A 16,358-nucleotide genomic window follows, 5' to 3' on the forward strand; every position below is an offset into this window, starting at 1 on the left:
ACATCAGCCGGCTTCATGGCACTCAGCAGACCTCTCTCCTCCCTCCTCACCAAGGACCCATCTCGGCAGATGAAAGCAGGAGCTTCTTTGAGGTGGCGCCCCAGCATTATCCCTGCATCCTGCATCAAGTAATTGAAAGACCTAAGAGTATCGTAGGGGGCTCAAAGAAAGGGGGGGGGGGGTCTGGGCTGAGTCATCCTTCTAAGTTTTAGACTTGCAGAAAAAAATGAGAAGGCCCCGATCAGAACGCATTTAAGCAGCCCGGGGCCCCAATCAGACAGAGCGCATTTTGCAGCTTGCTGCGTCTTTTTATTAATTGTTGCTAGGCAACTGCCAAATCACCTGTCCTTAACTTAACTGCATTTTGCTGTGAAGAAAACTCATAGATCTTTACCTTAAAATCTGCAAAAGAGAATGAGTAGGAGCAGGGCAATTGCCCTGCCTCAGAGTGAGGGAAAGAGGCTGTTGCCAAATAGTACGTTGGTCTGAGATTCGTGTGGTTAAATTAGACCTGCAGAAAGAGGAGAGATGAATATGCATGTCTCGATTATGTTGTTTTGCTCCCTATCCTAATTCGAGACTACGCTCTGTGCTCCGAGAGTTTTGTGCAATCATTAACCAAATGCTATATATTTTCCAATAGAGCTATTAGTGATCTATCAAGCTCCAAAAATATAGAATCAGTGTCTGGCTTCACATGTCTGAAACGTGGCGGGTCCGCCACAAATCAATGAATGTGTGGGAAACCCTGCGATATATTTCTGCAATATCTGGTATACACTTTATAGCAATGTAATGTCTCTTGTATGGTAGAGTGACAGGGAACCGGAATTGATGAAATTCCTTTCAACATTTAATAATCAAATATTTGACTTTGTTGTATGGCACCTGTTTATGGCAATTCAAAGTGCTTTTAAGGTTTAAGTTAATTATAACAAAAAAGAGACGTTAAAAGAGAACATTATAGAAGAAATTGCCCAGACTAGGAAAAAGCAGAAACTGCATTACACAGCACCTTCTGTATTCAGTATGCTATTACTGTTGCAGCTTTCATAGTGGATGGAATATATCACATATTATATGCAGGAACTGGTGCGTCGTTATGGCTTATGTGGCTGCAGAGATAATAAAACAGTCTTAAATTTGATACTGGCCTCGGAATTGCTACATTATCTGGCCAAATGAAGCAGAAAGGACATTTTCGTCTATTAAAATGTAGAGGACATGCTGTAGTGTATTGTGTGTATGTTGGAGAGAGGAAGAAAAAGAGACAGAAAATAATATTATATCTGGGGGGGGGGATTGAATATGGGATGGTCCTGAATGCGCTCGATGGATCAGCGTAATCTCAGTCAAATCAGTGTCAATGCACTGTCTGCACGCATTTAATCCTCTCTGGCATGACATTTAATATGTTGTACTGCAAGTGTATTATCTGCATTTTCAGATGAATACATTGCAGATCTAAAGCTGACGCATTTGCAGCAAATGTTTTCATCACTTTGGATGTTAATCTTCACTGCAGATGAAGTCTGTATTTGCTTTATGATATTCCCGATGAAATAAGCACGTGTGTAAAAGTGCCTATAAATCGGAGGGTAAAACGAGAGAAGTAAAATCTGTGTCGTTGCTGGCTGATGGGAATAGATTTAAAATATCACAGTAATTCAGGGCACTCACACTTTCGTCATGTCTTCTCCTAAAGGTCTTTCCCTCCTGTTTCTCTCAGTCTCCACTTGTTTTCCTCCCTCACTCCCTACGTTTTTTTTTTTTTTCAAGTGGATGAACCAGAACATGGTTTCTCATTATCAGCCAGACTCCTCCCTCTCTTTGACTGGTGGTGTTTCTCCTCCCCTCCCTCTTGTGTGGAGAGCCCGGCAGTAAGCGTTAATCCCGGATTGCTCTGCCCTGCCGTCTGCATCCCGTTGTTGCTGGGAGAGCATGGCACGGCTCCAGGACCCCTGTGCTCACACAGGAGAGAAGTGAACGAATGAGAGAGAGAGAGAGATAGAGAGGAGAGAGAGGGAGAAAGAAAGAAAGAGGTACAGTTGGGCTGTTTCACGACTGTCACAGCTGCTTGAGCACTGCACTGAGTGTTGCTGAGTTTCAGTCACACACACTTTCTCTCACATAAACAAGGGAGAAAAGAGAAAAAAAGGAAGGATGATGGCCGGTTTGTCGCAGTTGTGGGTGCAATTGTGAATGAAGAAAGAGGAAATCTACTGGGGTTCCACCACTTTGCAACCTCTCTCCTCTCGGCGCTGCGTCTTCCTCACCACTCACACTTAAGAGGGATTTAACTTTTTTTTTTGTTTTTGTTGTTGGCACATCCGGAACTCTCTTTGACACTCTGACATGGAGTCTCCCACCAAAGAGATCGAGGAGTTTGAAAGCACGGCCCTGAAGTACCTGCAGCCGGAACAGATTGAAAAGATTTGGCTCAGGCTCCGTGGACTGTAAGTATATTCACTTTTTACTGTTTTCAACAAGTGTGTGTGAAATCATCTGTGTGTGTGCCCCTGTGTGAGTGACATATGTACTGGAACTAAGCTTTTAATATTTACATGTGAATTTATCTGTAATAATTCATGTGTAATAGCTTAATCACAGCTAAAATCTGATATGAACATACAGGAAGGAAACGGGAAAAAGATTGGGTGTTATAAAAATCCTCTACCCACAACGATTTTGTTTACAGCATGTGCATATTGCATCATGGGTGTCAGTGTATGAGAAAAAGAAAGACTGATTGATAAAAGTAAAGAAGAAACCTAAAAACATGCAGAGAAAGAGGCTGAAATAACTAAAACCAAGCAGGTCTGAGCTCCTTCCTTTGATTTATGTTGAATGGTTTGTTTAGTTTATAGGACATTAAGAAAAAAGAGGAAAGTGCATCAGAGTCGAAGTGTTAACTGCATGTTTATTTGAAGTAAATTGAAATAATTTTTTACTCTCAGAGACAAGAAAATTGTAGTGCCTGCTAGATGCCATTTTAACACCTGTTGTGCATGTAAAAAATATGATGCAAATAGACTTGAATATGCATATTTTTGGTTGAGGTATGAATCCATTTTGTAATTTTTCTTAGTTTGCTCCCTTATTTGTTCTATTCTTTTGCCTCTTATGCCCCCAGACTATTTCTTTTCAAATAGTTCAAAAGCCTCCTCCAGCCACACATTTCTCATTTCTGTCTTTTTTTTTAACCTTCAGTACTACAATATTACTTTCTCACATCCACCAACCAATCAACACCCCTGTGACCTTTTGCCCCAAGGAAAAGAAAGGAGCCCCACGCACCTTATATGCAAGTTGAAGTGTGATTTTTTTCTTTCCCATTTCCAGTTCTCCTCCTTCTTACTGAGCAGGGAGGATGAGATGACATTGTTGCTAGGAGGGTTGTGTATAGAAAAAAGAAAAAAAAAATCTTTCATGTTTTTGCTGGAGGTCTGAATGAAATGCAGTTTCCTCCTGCACCACAGACGAGTGAATGAACCATTTCATGAGGCTGCTGTTCATCTATCAGCCTTCCTCACATCACTCTATTTTATTTTTAGTTATTCTCTTGTCATGCTGTTTCCATTGTTCCATGATTAGTCATTGTTTCTCTGTCTCTCGTGTCAGGAGCCCAATACGCGGGTCCCCCCACCATCGTCCTCTGCCACATTCAGTTTCCTCGGATGACTTCATTGTCTCATCCACTTGGTCACTGTCACAACCCCCCTATCATAACCATCTGTTTTTTTGGATATTTGATGGATAGTGAGTCAGATGAATGTAACGGGGGCCCAGACTTTTTTTTTTTTCATCACAACTACACTTCAGTCTGCTGGGTGCTCTGAGGGCTCCTGTTGCGTGTCAGAGATCACATTAGCCTTTAATCTCACAAAGAGCCTCCGTCAGAAGAGAGGGAGCTCCAACTGACAGGCAGCCCCCACAGATGTTGACGCTTCACAGTGTATGTTGTGTGTGTTAATAGGGAGGGATCGACAGTATGCTGTGTATAAGTGTGTGTGTGTGTGTGTGTGCGTGTGAGTGTGATTGGGAAAGGTTGACTGTGCATGTGCTTGCAGGGATCATATAGATTGGATGTGTGTTCAGCAGCTTGGTGACATTTACTGTATGTGCTGCCAGCTTATCCTCGGAGATTTGTTTGGCAGCTGTATGATTTGTATGTCTGTGTGTGTGTGTGTGTGTGTGTGTGTGTGTGTGTGTGTGTGTGTGTGTGTGTGTGTGTGTGTGTGTGCTGGATGGCTATCACAGCACTCTCTCTGGCACAGTTTACTCCACAGAGTACACCAATCATCCATGAATAGACATAGAGAGAGAGGGAGAGAGGGGGAGAGAGCATTTGCTTTGGACAGTTCTCCCTTTGCTCAACCTTGAGTGACGCAGTCTAAAGCCTGGTGACATGCACTGATCAAGGCATGAAGAGTGTGTTGTGTTTTATTACATCCCTTTGACAAATGGCCCTTTTATGTTTTTGCATTGGTGAATGGATTGCAATGGATTTCCATTGATAAATTAGATCACTGCGACACACCCAACCTCTCTGTCACCCACTGATTAATGGAAATCAATGAATTATTTAATCACTTGATCAACAGTTCATCACAGAGAGCTCCCTTAAGGGAAGGGCAACTTAGATTTGGTCCAAGGAGGATCAAGGTGGCCAGATGACATCTGATTTGTGAGGCACTCACTAAAATATAATATAATAATCCAAGAACAACAAGCTGCTTTTAGCCTTCAGCAGCTATTTCAAAAGACCCTTTAACAGGGTTAAATATTTCTTCTGTGTGACCTTTATGATCACAATAATTCCTGGAATTTCCATGACCCCTTTCAACCCACATCCTCATTATGCCGAGGACATTGCATTAAAGCCTTCTAATTAGAAGAAGCGCTGTGTTGTTGACACACACATTTGGTCGTAAAGCAGGCTCAGTGAAGGGGGCTGGGGCACAAGGTGGACTAAAGGCTAGAAGAAGCGAGTAGAATAGGAAATGTCCATGCCTCTGTTTCTCCCTGACCTTTCTGTTTTGTTATTTATCCTTATTTAACTGCATCTTATTTGCTTTTTAATCCACATCCTTTCTCTTTTCTGTCTAATTAGCCCCTTTTACAATGCCTGTTCAAGGAACATTGTGCGGTTTTGGCGCCTCGCCATTCTGTGTATAAGGTACGATCAGGGAATGGGGGAATGGAGTTGTCTCACCTCCAAGCCACCATAGGAGGTAGTAACAGCATGGAAATGATATCTGTATTAACTGGACAGCTGGCAGGACGTGACATTTTGACGATGTGTTAAGATTGAGATCCACTGCAGCAGTTAGTAGATAACTCAAAGAAGAACAGCTGTTGTAAATATCTGCAAATTGGGAAAACAATGAGATTGCGGAGCTCCTTGCCCTCCAAACAGAGGATTAGATTAGCTGCCATATAAAAGATATAAATGATGGTATTGCCATGTTATGGCATTGTTTTTGTTTAGAATAAATCTATGTCGAGGTTGACGCTGTTGTGTTTAACGTCACGCCTGTCACAACTCTTGGTTTCATGATGCCAGGATGCTGTCTAAAATTATATACTGTAGCACCATGATTCCAGAGTTGTTTGGCTCTGTGTAAAAATGCAAAGGAGGCATAAAGAAGGGATTTAGTAGAGGCCCTATAGCACAATCTCTGTGTAAAAGGGGCCATTTACTTGGTTTGAAACTCCCCACACACTTAGACAGCCATCTGACTGCGACGCTTCATGTCTTTTTTATTTTAATTGCTTGATGGACCCCAAGTGATTGATTTAATCCTTTTACCCCTCTAGCCTTAAGGGAGCTCTTAGCATTTCTTTACAGGGAATAACTTCCTTAGCTTGCAGTTTTACACTGAGCTTCAGGAAAGATTGATACAGAAAATGATTGAGAAACAAATCAAGCTAAGTGCTGAGAATTCTGCCTGACTGGAATTTAAATCCATGTCTGTTGTGGAACGACAGTGGGTCCAGCCTCCCCTCCACTTCACAATTATGAGTGCTTCAAGTGTGTGTATGTGTGTGTGTGTGTGTGAGAGAGAGAGAGAGAGAATACAGCTTTTAGAACCATGCTGTTATCTCTTCATAGAGTTGTGGGTGGGTTTTAGGCCAAATGTTAGGGTAAGTGGAAGTAGGTGTGTTTTAATGCAACTGTGTAGGTTCCTGGTGTGTGTATGTGTGCATGTGTAGTAAAGTAAGTAGGATGTCAAAAGGTTGGCGAGGTTTGTGTGTGTGTGTATACATTTGTCTGTGCATATCATTATGCCTCTCTTAAACTCTACAAAAGTGATTGTGAACATTTGCATTCTTTTTATATAAGCATGATATAACTGCTGGGATTTATTTAATCCCAAAAAGGAAGGAAAAGAAAGCAACCTGTACAATCTAAGGAACTTTACTTATTTACATATACTTGCTATAAATCTACACATTCAGTCCAGTAACATTCTCCTGGTTGTGTATTTTTATGTTTTTGGGATAATGTCTGTGGTTAGAAGCACATTGGCTCTCATACAAGAACATTTTTTTCTTCTTACCTCAAACCTCTTTTTTTGTGAAGTTTGCTAGACAATTGTTCAGAGTCAGATTCACCAAACTTTCCACTTATTTTTACTCACTGAAGGCCACCTGTGCATGAGTAGGAGTGCATTCATGAGATTTGGTTGCATAATCAATACCTAAAAAGGCCGCCTGTTCTACTCCAATTGTGGGCAAGTTCAAGATATTAAGAAAATAGTTAACAAAATGTAACACAGAGCTTAAAGTTCTGCTGTTGGTAATCAGCGGGCAAAAAATAAAAAACTTTTAGTAGTTTCAGCAGTTCTACAACTAGACCCAAAACTACCAAAAAATATCAAGCTGCCAACAAAGCGTCAATGGGACAACACTGAATTGTGACAGAAATAAAGACTTAATGCTTGAACATGAAGTTAGATATTTAAAAAAAAGCTAACTGGTCCAGGACTTAGCTAAAAGGTTGTCACAGCGAAGTGACAGAACAAGAGAATATCATACAGCAGGTGATGCTTTGCCATCTGGTGCAATAGAGCATGATATCATAAAGACCATGAGGTAGCTGTTGAGCGCAGATATTTCTTTCTAAAGCTATTACACTGCAAAGTTAACTTGCAAAAAATAAACAGTTTTTAATAAAATCCTGGAGATGTGAAAACTTCTCAAACCTCTCAGTAAATTGCCAAGCCCAGATGATGATGTGGTAAACAGAATATTGATTTCTCATTAAATTCATTTTAGTTTTATTATTTATTTTAGTTTTATATTTTAACTCAAGCACTGTGATTATTAAAGGCGCAGTCTGCGATTTAAAAACAAGACACTTCAGAGCATCGACTGTGTGCAAAGATGGACTACGTGCCTCCACTTACTCCTACTGTGCACAAATTAGGCCAAAATATCCAGTCGCTGCCATCTTGTATTGTTGATGTCATCTGAAGTCTGCACTGTAGGGATCTCCACAGTATTGGAGTTCCCAACTAATCACGAGCACACAGAGCTGTCAATCAAGAAGCCATACCACCTTTTTATATCATCAAATAACTAATGCAGTTGTCAAATATTGCTTAAAAAACAATGAGGAGTAATAACAACAATGGCAGCATTTGAAAATGAAGTTAGATTTAGGTGGACACGTTGGTCTCTATAGACTGGTGCTACACTAAACTATAGCGGCTACTCTCCTTCTTCCATGTCCTTGCCCACGAGAAATAGAGCTACACCATGATAGTAATAAAATGTTAAAATCATTACAGATATTATTGGACCTTCTAAAAGAGCATTGGCAGGACATGCGTATTTGTTTAAATCTTGAGTTTAAATAAACATTTTTCTATCGTAGAATCCACCTTTAAGTCAAACTAGTGTTTTTGTTCCCTGTTCTCCTCCCAACCTGTCAGATGTTGCAAATTCCGCGTCTACATATTATGAGCTCGGTATCCCTCTGCTTTGTTGTTTATGCTCCTGGATGCTGCTGCCGCAATGTGGCAAGTGGTTGTGTTTATGCAACAACAGTGCGGATGGTTTGTTTTAGCCAACAAAGTCACGGGTCATTTGGGTTAAGGGAAGGAGGGAAATGGTGAAGTGTAGAAAAAAACATCACATTCGAACAGGAAGTGAACACCGGACTCCCGCAACGAAGCCTGGGTTTGTTGGACCCACCCACTTTGCTTCGTGCCTGCCCCATAAGCATCCTCACGCTGCCTCTATTACATCATTACCAGAAGCGTTGCAGCCTGATGCTGTCGCGACATATTTCATGCGCACGTGACAGGTCCCATCCGGCCAGATTCTCAATTGGCACCGTCCCTGTGCGTATTGGCAGATGCTGCAGTTGCCGTCTGGTCATCCACCAGCATATATTAACACCACGACAGGTTCTGTCCTGCTGTGCTCTCAGCTCACGCCATCTGGGGGTGTTCCCTGTGCACACGAAAAGGTACCTTTTGGCATTCTGACTCGTGCCTAAAGCACCGATGGAGCGGCACTATTTGACAAGTTGGGAATGAGAATGGGCTGCCTTGTGATTAAAGACTGTCTGCACGACTCATATAACCCATAGTGAATTACATTCAAACCTGAGAATATTTTAAGAATGAGAACATTTTATTAAATGTGACAGATTCTCTGAAATCAATCACACGTACTGAGAGTAAATCTGATGGTACGAATGGTTCTTGCATGAGGCCCAATGTCTGCTGAGAAATAAATCCAACATAGATCACAAGAGTAACATTTCAATCGATGTCTCACTGTCCTCATGTTTGTGTTCTTTGTCAGGCGCAAGTACAAGAAGACGTCCCAGAGGTAAGACTTGCTGCTGGGACTCTGGACCTCCTCCTCCTCCTCCTCCTCCTCCTCCTCTGCCCTCATCCTGCCCTCCTATTCTTCCCATCTCCTCCTCTTTCTCCTCCTCCTCTCCTCTCTGATTTATGAATTTCCTCCCTCTGCTTCTCCCACTCTCTTAGACCTCATCCTGGACCTACTCCTACTTGTTTTTGTCTTTGCTCATTCATTATTCAGCGTTGGTTGTCTTGCAAAGCACTTTGTAACTCTGTTATGAAAGTATATTTTGAATAAAAAATGTTATTCTTTTGATTATTATCATTATTATCCCCTCTTTTCATCTATCGTCATTCCTGAGGGTCACAGATCTTAGCTGAAATATTCAAACATGATTTGTCACACTTGTTTGCATTCATTAAAACTCTTTCTTTCGCTTGCGCGTTCTCTAATATGTTGATTCAAGTGTCAACTCATCGTCATTAGCAGATAACTGGCACCCTAATGGATAGAAATTATGGGGATGCAGTTGTTTGAGAACCATAGACAACTCGCAGAACTTGAAAGCTTGACGAATAACTGGAGTGCCATGCACGTTGTCGTCGTTATTATGAAACTCTCATTTGTTTAGTTCTGTTGGAGATGCCCAGGGGAAATCAGGCCGTCTGTTAACTGGGCCTTGCATGCATTTATTTACAAGCACGAGAGCAGGGATTCATTAATGACTCTGGATGACTGGGTAATGTAGATTTAAGCATCATTTTTCACTGATTTTTCTGTATTGATCCGATACACGCAATCAGTGTCCTTCATTATTCATTTCATCTGACATATTGTATGGCTTTAGAGGAAACAAGAGACCTTGTGAAATTGTAAAAGTCCCATCCCATCTGGGAAATTTTCATGCCTACACGCTGGCGATAGCCGTGGCTGGAGGGATTATGTTCTCAGGGTTGTCGGTCCATCCTTCCGTACATCCATGAATGGATTTGGCACAAACGTGCACTTCGACTCTATGATGAACTGATTAGAATTTGGTGGTCGTAAGTCCATATGACCTTGCATTCATGGGAATTCTCGTGAGTATGCTACAGATACCTTGAGGGAATTTCTTCAAACTTGGCAAAAACATCCACTTAGACACAACAATGACGTGATTAGATTTAGGTGGTCGAAAGTCAAGATCTCTGTGACCTCATAAAACATGTTTTTGGCCATAACTCAAAATCCATACACTAATCAGGACAACATTTTAAAGGATGTCTTATAGTATAACATTGTGAAGTGATGACATTTTATATCCAAAAAATTCAGCTTCACCATGACAGTAGAATGTTCCTAAAAAACATTTTCTGGCCATTACTCATCATCATATCTGAGACATAGAAGGGGAGACATTTGGTCAGATACTGAATCGGGGATACTGATTTTTGGTGGTCACCTAGAAGCTGATGTATAGATCTTTTGTGCTGGCGGGGGGAGGATGTGTGTGAAGTTTCCATGTTTTTACAGACATAGATGTAATCTGTAAGTACAACTTAACTGGTGTGCAGAGGCATATAACCACAAAGTGATTATACTTTTATTCCGGTAAGTTGTCTATGGTCTGATCTTGAACTAAAACTGGCCAGGTGCTTTGGTGATTAAGCCTCCCAGCTTTAAGCTTTTATATTCATACACACTTGACAGCTGAGTAATGAAAAACCTTCACCTTTTGTATCTTATCTACTTTCTCTCTGTCTCAAGTCTTAGTTTCTAATACAAGAGAAAAATAATGCATTTGACCCAAAATGCTTTCTTTAAAATTCACTTGAATTCAAGTGCCACTTCTTTTATTACATTTAGAGGCAAAGAAAGGATACCATTTATGGAATTTCAAATAAAAGATATAATGCTTTCATATACTGTTGGTAAGCCTATAACAAAAACTGAGATAAGTCCATGGACTGTATAAATAATGGATGTAGCTACAGTGATGTCACCCATTGGTTTGTGGACTGCTGTCTTAAAACCACAAGTTGTTTTTTTTAAACCAGAGGTGACCATATTTGGAGGAGAGGTTGGAGCGCTGCAGTGAGAGGTGGATCTGACTCAGACTGTAGCGACGCCTCATAGATAACCTGTCGCTTAGGAGCCTTTAAATATGCGTAACTTTGGACCTTCATAAAATACAAAGAGGTGAGCTATAAAAACCTGTACAGTTATGTATGTTGAAATTAGCTATAGAGACCAAAACCATTATTGGAACCAGCCTTTAAACATGCTTATTTCTGCTGTAATGTTACTTTTTAACATAGGTGTGTATGGGAATTGACTCTGTTTTGGAACCTGCCTCAAGTGGCCATTAGGTGAACTGCAGTTTTTGATACTTAGGCTTAACTTTTCAGCCGCACAGGTTGCTACATACACAACAACATATACATTCAACATATAGAACAGATTGGGAATAGACCGAAACCATCTACGCATTTGGGCATTTGGAAGATATAAATCCTCAAACACATGTCACAAATATATCGTTCAGCTCAGGAATTTCCCAAATCAGCAGTCACTGCAGTTTTTATATAACACAAACATTACAATAACAGGAGTAGTATATATAGTATAGCCATTAAGTATATAATAGTGCATTTGTCAAGGACTATTTTAAGATGTGGATTGATACACATTTGTTGCTCTAGTGCGTATTTACAGCAGCAGAACAGTGTGTGTCGGACTGACTCAAAACAGCAGTGCCCAGGTTCATAGTAATGAAGGAACATGTCTTATGTCACAACAGTGTGGCTCATCGATGTTGCTTTTTTATTGATTTTGGATGACTATTAAGCTCTATGACGCAGAGGCATGGTAGGATTAATACATTGTTGATTTTTGTCTCTGTTGTGGGATTTTTTTTGGACATGAATGATATAGAATATCCTTTTTTTCAAGGGTGACATGGACAGTGTGTGTGTGTATATATATATAGTATGTAAACATAATATCGTATGTAGTATGTAAGTTTTGGTTATTATTAATATATATTTCAACATTTTTTAAAATAATTTTAAAACAACAGTAACTTGGACTAACTAACTCTAAAGTCAGTGTATTTCTACAAAAAACAACATTTCACTTTTTATATTGACTCAATATAAACTTTTAATTGCTTCACACATGAAGCGCAAATCAAAAATGGGTTGCCATAGTGCCACTCTAATGCTGTTTCATGGCATTTTCTTGTGAACTGTGGGATTGCCGCACAGTTGGAGTAATTGAACCGAACTCTCCTTGTGCTACTTATTGGCACAGTGTGTGGTCGTTTGCAGTGGTATAGAGCTAGCTGTTGGAAACTCTCGCTCTCTCTCTCTTTTTCTCTCATTCTCTGTCTCTCTCGCTCTCTCCGATGGGTGGGTGAGTTCCTGTGTGGAGGAGCCGAGTGATTGACAGCTCCATATGTGTCTGTGTAATTACGGCCAGGCTAATTGGCAGAGAGGAACACTGGGACATTGTCATTACTGACACACCGGTACAACCCCTCACACATGCAGATGGAGGGAGAGATAGCCCTCCTCACAGATAAAGGGATGGAGGGATGGTAGAGAGGAGTGTTTGTGTGGAAGGGGAGTTAAGAGAGATGGAGAAAAGGCTGTAAAGAAAGGAAAGAAGGCCTGTTTACGCCTTTTGTTTGTGTGTTTCATGTGGGTTTGGAAACAGCTTGCCTGTTTCTATTTTGGTTATCACATGGTCACTATTGTGCTCTTTCAACAGTTTACAGTTTGCTAAGCCCCGCCCCTCTTAGTTACTGTTGCTATGTCTGACAAACTTTCCATTCTCACACAGCATATATTCATTTTACATTGATAAAGGTGTCAAAATTTTGAAACCCCATGTCCTACATTTTAAACAGATGTAGACAAAAGCAGGCTATTAAAGCCTTGAACTTTGGATTCTGAAATGACGGGCAGATTTTTATCAGCTGTAGCTAGTCGGGCTAACATCAGCTTTATATATTCACTATTCGCTAAGCCCTATCCCTTTGTGATGGTCCGTAAAGCTGTTGGAGTTAATATGGAGCTCACACTGTAAGGAAACAGGCACATCAACATTTGTAGAACAGCCAATAGAAACCCCCTCTTTCTGAAATGACTTGTGGTTGGCCAAAGTCTCCCCTTCACAGGCTAGATTTAAATATAGAGCCATGAGGAGCCACAGAAGTCTAGTGTTCCCCAGGTCTACTTGAATAACATTATGCTCAAAGTTTCTTATGGGATTTTTGCCCAATGATGCATGAATAAAACTGCCTACACAGAGCTTGAAGAAGGTTATGTGACTGATGGCTACATATTGTCACCTTAGAATTACAAGGTTCTATTTGACATTTCTATCACAATTGTCTTATTCACATATTCTTATTCTGTGACATTTTATGAACATTATGTGAGGTGTTTTTTTTTTAAAGTTCTATGCATTTTTTAACTTAAAAGTTTGATATCATTTTTGCAATTTGGAATGCATAACTTTGAAGCTCGGTATCTCTAAACTGCTCCGATTGCAGATAGAACCTTATAATTCTAGGGTGACGATATATTAGGCGAAAAGCTTGAGGCTAAAACTGCATGTTCTAAGAAATATTCCACATTCTCACCACTTTAAGATCCATGTAGAAGACATGGAAGTAAACAAACAGCACGGCTAGTTAGCCGTATCGTAAGTACAATAAGAAAAAAACAAACAAAAAAATGTCAGTAAGCTCACTAAATATATATAAGACTAGTTTTTCATTGAAACATAATCTTGTTTGAATGCTTAACCTACAAACTTGCACAAGCAAGACCAAGGTTGGGCTTATGCTTTATTGTTCTTGGTTTAAAAGGGACTGCACCGATACAAGAGAAAAAGCTTTGATGATAAGGACAAACTGAGGATATGTTTGGAAAATGTTTGGTTATTTCCAGTAACAGTTTAGCAGGAGTTGTTGGAGTTCAAAGCCATTTAAAAAATAGGATGAAGTCACTGATATAACCTACAGTGGATGCGTAACGGGAATGGCTTTTGGTAATAATGCAGTCTGCTAATGACATATTAACTCATTGATTTGGAGGTAACATTTCAACACATTCTCACTCCGAACTCATCACATGGTGCCGTTCTGTCAGTGACCTTCTGCGTCTGTGTATGCTGTTTTAGGTATCTTTGTGTGTCGGCTTTTTACGCTCCCAGATGCCGTTACCGTGATGCCAACAAATGCACGTATGGTGGGATGAAGCAGGGCAGTCCCTGTGTTTACACAACCAGACAGACTGTCATGATGGTTGGGATTAGGCACCACAGTCACTCATGGTTAGGTTTAGGCAAAAGAGGCACATGGTAAGGTGCAGAAACACACACACACATCCACACATGATAACAGCACCACCTGTTCTGTCCAGCCGCGTTATCATCTGACGTGTCTTTGTGTGTTGCATTTGGACGTGGAAGGTGGTTTTTGGCATCACGCTTGTAGGCCAAAGGCACTAACAGAGCGGCAGTATTTAACAAGTTTGTCATGAAAATGGGTTTAACATTTAGGTGCTAAGCTAGTTAGCTAGACAGACATGCTAATGTGTGCAGCTTAAGTTAGAGAACCACATTGTTTAATCCATCCAATCCATTTCTTACACCTTATGATTTTATTTTTGTTTGTGGAAAGGCTAAGAAAAGACATTGTCCTTCAAACCTGCTACAGTCACGTAAGAATTTGGAGAAATCAAAAGCTTAACAAACTTGCCATGTCTAATTATAGTTGCTAATCTGTGATTGGCCAATTGACCAAGGGATGGGTTTGAGGACAGTCGATTCAAAATTTGTTGTTTGTCTTTGACAAATCTCTGCTAAATCGTGTGCTTCTGAATTGGCCTGGGAGACATTTGATTTAATATACTTGCCAAGAAAAAAAGTACCTTCTCTTATGTTTATAAAAAGGCATTGATCACTCCTGCACCACCACTTACACTGATTGTTCAACAACAAAAGCAACAAGCAGAAGTTTGTGTGTCTCTTTGTATTCTCTGACAGGCGCTTGAATACTGCTCTGAATGAAAAAGGCTTTTACTGAAGCCTGTAAATATGCTACAGTGGTCACTCCTTGTAGGCCAGCTTTTAAAGGCTTTAAGTGTTTTGCCATCTGATCCAGGCAAACCTCCAGCCTTAAATGGCCTTATGTTAGTCCACCCAGTTGCCAGCACTGTTGAGAGTGTGTGTGTTTCTGTGAGAGTTTTTGTGTCTCCTTTTTCTCTCTCAGGGCTGCTGTGTTTGTTTGATTGCAGCCTTGGAAGCTTTGCAGGCCTACAGTACATGTTTTCAGTGCCAGTAATGACTAAGGCTGCTCAGGCATCTACAGCTTGCTCTACTCTGCTCTGCTCCAGTCTTCAGGCACTCAAGGGCGAATTCACAAAGAGTGGATTGCGTCCGATGATCGCGCCATAAATTGCACAGCACCTGGAAATGCTATCTGCCTCTTCTCAAGGTCCGATTCACTTTAGAGATTAAAATGCAAATAGACAGATTAAGTTTTTCAGCTGAGTGTTATTTACCTTTTTCTTTTGTCTGATTGCACTGATCCTAATGGCAAAGTAGAAATGTTGCCATTGCGCCAAGACGCAGAACAACGGCAGAGAGAGAAAGAAAAGCAAAATTTTCTGACCATGAGCTACAAGTCCTTACCAAAGAGATGCAAAGGTATTCCTCAAAACGTCAAGCAAGATATTTAAAAGTAAAAGAGAGAAACTGTAGTTGGGATTTACTACCCCGGACTGACAGTAATGTTGGTATTTTTATAAAGTAAAAGAAGAGTTACTGTTACAGTTACCCCTCACTCTTCGACGATGCTGATAATTTAATTGTGTGACTTATAGTGGTGATCTTTGTGAATTGAACTGTTTTTGCAATAGGATTCATTTGCATAGAAAGGGGCTAATTTTGCGCCAAATGTATGCATATAAACTAATTTATATACATGCAAATAGCACAGGAGCACTGAAACAGTGTTTACTTGACAGTGCAGTTAGCGGTGCTTTTACTCTTTGCAGGTGCTTTGAGAGACAGTTTCTTTTTGTCTTGTGCTGGTTAAGTGGCTGTAAAAGCTTTGCAAGTCTACGCAATTCTTTTGTAAATTGACTGTCAGTCTTTGTAGGGTGTATGTGTTTGTGCAGGACACAAGTATTGAGATTCAGAGGCAGTGTCTCTATTGGATGAGTCCACTTTTTCCAATCTTGTCACTTTTCAGTTTTTCTGCACATAACCCTGTGGTGTCTATTGCAGAGCTGTTTTTTGAGTCTTTTTCGGGCAAATTCAAGTCTCAATTCAACTGTGAAAAGTCTAAATCAACTCGTTTTGACAAAGCATTTCATAAAGGGCAAGTCAGATTTTAGTCACATGTCATCAAACATAAATGGTGTTCTGATGGAAGGTGAGACTTAGTTCCTTCAATGCATTTGCATGAAATTATTATTATTATTATTTGTAAGTCAAGTATTTTTAAGTTTTCAATCCAAGTCAAATCTTGAGTTAGTCCC

The 16,358-nt window shown here is 40.4% G+C and overlaps 1 protein-coding gene across 1 annotated transcript in view; it reads left to right on the forward strand.

Moving 5' to 3' along the window:
* The first annotated feature begins 1,922 nt into the window (after positions 1-1,922).
* LOC121951063 (calcium/calmodulin-dependent 3',5'-cyclic nucleotide phosphodiesterase 1C-like) overlaps positions 1,923-16,358 on the forward strand; it is a 77,190-nt gene continuing 62,754 nt past the window's right edge. The window contains exons 1-2 of the mRNA XM_042497250.1: positions 1,923-2,456; positions 8,821-8,847. Coding sequence (XP_042353184.1) covers positions 2,356-2,456; positions 8,821-8,847 — 128 coding nt within the window. The 5' untranslated portion in view covers positions 1,923-2,355. The remainder of the gene's footprint in view (positions 2,457-8,820; positions 8,848-16,358) is intronic.

Source organism: Plectropomus leopardus, chromosome 12 (assembly GCF_008729295.1).
Source record: "Plectropomus leopardus isolate mb chromosome 12, YSFRI_Pleo_2.0, whole genome shotgun sequence".
NCBI lineage: Eukaryota > Metazoa > Chordata > Actinopteri > Perciformes > Serranidae > Plectropomus > Plectropomus leopardus.